Source organism: Procambarus clarkii, chromosome 10, assembly GCF_040958095.1.
Source record: "Procambarus clarkii isolate CNS0578487 chromosome 10, FALCON_Pclarkii_2.0, whole genome shotgun sequence".
Lineage (NCBI taxonomy): Eukaryota > Metazoa > Arthropoda > Malacostraca > Decapoda > Cambaridae > Procambarus > Procambarus clarkii.
The window spans coordinates 43,403,293-43,408,292 of record NC_091159.1 but is presented as its reverse complement, the minus strand read 5'-3'; the positions used below and the strand labels follow the sequence as shown (position 1 = coordinate 43,408,292).

At 46.9% G+C, this 5,000-nt stretch overlaps 1 protein-coding gene across 3 annotated transcripts in view; it reads right to left on the bottom strand.

The window, feature by feature from the left end:
- LOC123744880 (proton-coupled zinc antiporter SLC30A5) overlaps window positions 1–5,000 on the bottom strand; it is a 170,506-nt gene that overhangs the window by 78,412 nt on the left and 87,094 nt on the right. For all 3 annotated transcript variants that reach the window (XM_045725121.2, XM_045725126.2, XM_045725115.2), the window contains exon 8: window positions 4,818–5,000. This exon is cut by the window's right edge and continues 2 nt beyond it. In XM_045725121.2, coding sequence (XP_045581077.1) covers window positions 4,818–5,000 — 183 coding nt within the window. The remainder of the gene's footprint in view (window positions 1–4,817) is intronic.

The following is a 5,000-nucleotide window of genomic DNA, read 5'->3' as shown; positions in this document are numbered from 1 at the left end:
GGAGCCTAACATCAACATCAACCTCAAACGCAAGCTGAAGAGGCTCTGCCAGCGCCGCATGATACAAGGTGATAATATTCGGCATAAGAAGACGATCCTGAAATAACCAAGAAAGGAAGGACAAGACAACACGATCTGAAACAGAAGAAAACATACGGAGGGACAAGAAATAACGAAAGGACCGCCAGGATGTGTCATACTGCCACCAAGACGAAGCACGAAGGTGGGACACCATCAATGAAGTCACCTGCTCACCATACAAATGGTGATAGACCCATGTCAGAATGACCAGACGTGAACACTCGAAAAGATTGAACCAGCTACATAACAGACTGGTCCGATCTGCTGAAAGAGGCGGACCCGCGGGAAGACCCCCGGATTCAGACACCGAGCAAGCAGTGCTTGAAACTAAGGCAAGGCCGCCCACCAAGGGCCAACAGGACTACTCTCCCTTGGTAAATCTCCAAGCGAGCCAGGACCTGAAAAAACAGCGGAACCGGAAGGAAGAGGTACAGGTAACCCCACCTCGACCAGTCCTGCCTGAAGGCATCGACCCCGATGGCCTCGCAGTCGGTGAAGGGCGCCACATATCAGGAGATGCCTCAACCACGCCGAAACGAAGAGGTCCACCTCCGGGAGCCCTCACGTCTGGCAGAGCCAACTGAACGTGTTGGCATCGACCGTCCATGATGAATGAACTGGGATAGGCTGTCTGCCAGGATGTTGGACAGCCATCTTGAGGTTATCTTGAGGTGATTTCGGGGCTTTAGTGTCCCCGCGGCCCGGTCCTTGACCAGGCCTCCACCCCCAGGAAGCAGCCCGTGACAGCTCACTAACCCCCAGGTACCTATTTTACTGCTAGGTAACAGGGGCATAGGGTGAAAGGAACTCTGCCCATTGTTTCTCGCCGGCGCCCGGGATCGAACCCGGGACCACAGGATCACAAGTCCAGTGTGCTGTCCACTCGGCCAACCGGCCCCCTTACGTGAACGTGACCGCTCGGCTCCTTACCATGAACGTGAATGTCCAGGAAAGCCAAACCCTGAGAACTCAGCAGACGAGTCACCTGAAGCGACCAGCCCCAAAGAGCCAAGGACCGCATCAAACCCCTTCAGTTCAGGCAATGAACCACTGAGAGCAGTCTGAATTGAGCCGGATTGTCAATCTGCAAGCGACCCGAACCCTCAGAAACAGAGGATTCGAACCCACACCACCGCAACCTCCTGCACTGTGCTGTGGGCCCAACGGAAGGGCAGACCCACCACCATCCTTGGCTGGCCTGGTGAACACTGGTCACAAAGCCCCAACCAAGAGACGACGCGTTTGTGAACACATCGAGCAAGAGCTCAGGTAGGCACCAAGGCACTGAACCCCGAAAAACCAAAAGATGAAGCTGGCGACACAGCAGGTGACGCAAGGCACCTGGAGGCTGAACCCAGCAATCGCGAGAGGCGGAAGGAATATCCCCGAAGGAAACAGAACAGCCGATGAAGCCAAACCTGACCTAGTGGGTAGACCATCACGGCAAAGTTCAGGCTCCCGCAAAACCCCTCGAGCAACCGCCGGGTGATCTGGGAGCCTTACAAAAACAGGCGAAAGCAGGACTGCAGATGAAGGAGAGAAAAGGAAGCGGTCTGAGGGTCTCACACAAGACCCAGCCAAGTCCGAACCCGAGAGGAAACCAAATCGGACTTTCATGAGTTCACCAAGAACCTGAACCCGCCGAGGTGGGAAAAAAACAAATTCTTGGCAAGCAGACACGTGGACTGGCTGGGAGCCCACACCAGCCAGTCGTTGAGGTAGGCCAGAACCCAAAGCCCTAAGAGAAGCAAACGGGCCACCACGACCCAGGTAAGGCGTGTGAAAACGCAAGGTGCCAGATTCAAACCGAAAGGAAGGGAACAAAAGTCAACCCGCTCTTGCACAAGACAGTCCATATATGGCTTATTGCTTATAGTCAATATTTGGCTTATTAATACGTCTATATATATGATATATTCCAAGTTCTATTTTTTTCAAGGCACTAATTCTTCTATTTAAGTTTTATTAACCACCGTGCTGCGCAGAGTTTATTGTGAAATTTCCCTGGTGCGCATGAAATAAAGTGTTCCCCAAAAATTCTTTTTTCTTCCTAAAATGATAAATTCCCTTCCCTGAACATGTTTATGTAAAAATAAATACCAAATTCCACTTACTTTGGCTGTGGGGACGTGGACAAGGTGCGCCGTCACGTCATCAGGGCCTGGTCGCCCGTGCGTGAATCGCCCAGATATGGTCGAGTGGGCAATTCAAGCACCAGGTGTTGCCACAAATATATTTTCAATTATTTGTTTTATGTATTTCCAATGCGGTTTTATTTTGTATTTTAATCGTATATGATGCATATTTGTGTCCTTTACAATATGTATACAGTAGAACGTTCATAATGTTCCATGGAACTGTGATACATGTGTCAGTAATGTGTCCACAATAAATGTTTATTGTCGCAATTTTACCTGTTACAAATTCACTAAAATTACAATATGTACAGTTTCACACACTATTTACACAGTAACACACTGTATTACACACTCATTACTTCGGAAGTGAGTAATAATCAACGAAGTAGTCCATGGTACACAGCGCGACTTCGCTCTCAGTGCACCAGGTACAGATAAATTTTTGCTTCCTGTTTCTTCATTCTGTGTGCTTGCAAATAACGCACTCACGTACACCCTTGGCTTTAGTACTTGCAAGTTGTATGTAGCCAAGCTTGTAAAGCATAAGGTAGTATTGAAAAGATTATAGGAAAAGATCAATTTGTAAGGTAGTCTTGAAAAGATCGCTTTGTATGGTCCCACACAGATAGAGATTCAGCTTGCCTCAAGAGTGTCCGTCAGTTAGGAAGAGATTCAGGTATTCTTGAAAATATCTATGGAAAACACCAAGGAAGCCACTAACACTGTTCACCTATGCTACTTGTATCAGATGCATCATCACTGAATGCAGAAAACGATTCATTTGTGTATCATCTAAATAAATTGGAGATAGCATAGGATTGCAATGGTGATGCTCAGAGCTACAACTGGATACGCTCGCTGTATCGTCCTCATAGGTGCTGTATCACTTGCATCTGACCTTTGTGTTAGGTCCTTATTGTGCCTAGCTTCACCAATATTATGACCCTTATGTTCTTCAAACAATAAGGGTTGAATTTCACCGACAGAGCATTACCTTTCAACACCACGTCGGACAGGTGTTCGGAAGTCAGAAGCGCATGCGCCACCCATGGTTGCTCATTCAGTACTAACCCAGCCAGCAGCCCTAGGGCATTCTGGGAATTTTTTCCAAGATGGCTGCCTCTCACTGGATGTCCTAAGAGTCCATTTCGTACACAACCAACCTCGTACGCATTTAGAATTGTTACCGAAAAATCAAAAGTTTTCTTGATGGCAGCCAGAATCATCGGCCGCTGAGGGTGCACGCTGCACCGCCAAGCAAAAAACCAGCGATGAATGTAATGAAATGTAATAGCTTTGGCTCTTTGGTCCCCGCCTCTCAACTATCTCTCAACAGTGTCTCGGGATGCCATGTGCATTGATCCAGTATTCCTTGTTCCCTGTTCCAGGGATCGGATCTTTCTGGTCGTCCTCAGGGTTATTAAGTCTAGCCAGCCTGCAGTCTACCCTCATGCCCATGATGTTCAGAAGTTCGCAGCTCTTGCTGCCATGTTTGGGAACATGTCTTGATCTGACATTTGGGTGCAGGGGTTTTGGAGGTCGAATAGGGTCCTGGCTGCCCGTTATCTTGTTAATGTGCCAGGCCCTCAGTGGTCTTGTGTTGCTTTGGGTCGGTGGTTGCAGCCAGTTGTCTCATCCTCATCATCAGTCATGCGGTGTGGCTGCCCCCTGGGTAAGTCCCTATTTTACTGGTCTTTCAGTAGCTAGCTTCAGGGAGCCAACAAGGCTTCCCACAGAAAACTAGTTCAATATAATGAAATGCCATTTTCTGGGCGAGTCCCGGAGGCTCCCTGGCACCTTCTCTCCCTCCGGTCGGTGTTTTTTTCCGTTTTTTAGTCTCCGAACTGGAGGTCTGGCAGGCTCCCCCCACCTGCCACCCCTTCCCCTCCTAGGGAGGGGGGGCACACGAGCAGTCCGCAGTGTGATGATGTTTTGCTTGTTATTTTGTTTTCCTTGGGGGGAGTTCCTAGGCTCTGTTCTGTCTCTGGTTGCAATTTTTCTACCAGGAGGGGTCTGTTTTGGGGTGCCTACCTTTCTGGGTGCCCAACCTCGGTCAATGGCAGACATGAATATACAGTACAACTGTACTCTCAAAGAGTGGAGTTTTCATAGGACATTGCTCCCTTTGGCTCTCTGAGGAAACTAGGTTCTGGCTCCTAGTTTCCAGTAGGCATAAGAACTCCCATGACTGATGACCCCAAACTAATATTGCACATGTCAGTTTGGATAGCTTCAGGGTGACAACGGAGTTCCCAACAGAAAATATATAAAATAATAGTCCTGTAAAAACTATAAAGTATCCCATCTGGGAATATCTGATTCAAAATGTGTACAAGTATTTTTTTTTTTTAACACACCACCCAGCTCACCTCAAAGGGTCCTCAGAGAACATACCCCAAAGATGCAAAAGTGTTAATTTATTTCCAGTCTATAATATTTTAAATCATCTTTTTGTAAATACTGTATATCAAATATGAGTTATTAATAATACAATTTAAAATTCAGCTATGGAAGAGATGGGGCAGATATCAGAAATAATATCCACAAAGGATTAAACATTACTGTATAGTACTAAAAATACTTTATTAAATTACATACCTGCAGATAACATAACAATACTAAATGCAACACCTCCAGAAAACCCATGATCAGGTTTATCTTTGAACATATCGCTGTCATTAATTTTTTCATTTCTCACTGAATTCTTCCATACTGCACTTAACAGTAAACCAGCAAAAAATGTTGCTAAAGTGCCAACTCTTGCTGTCCTCATCACATCCA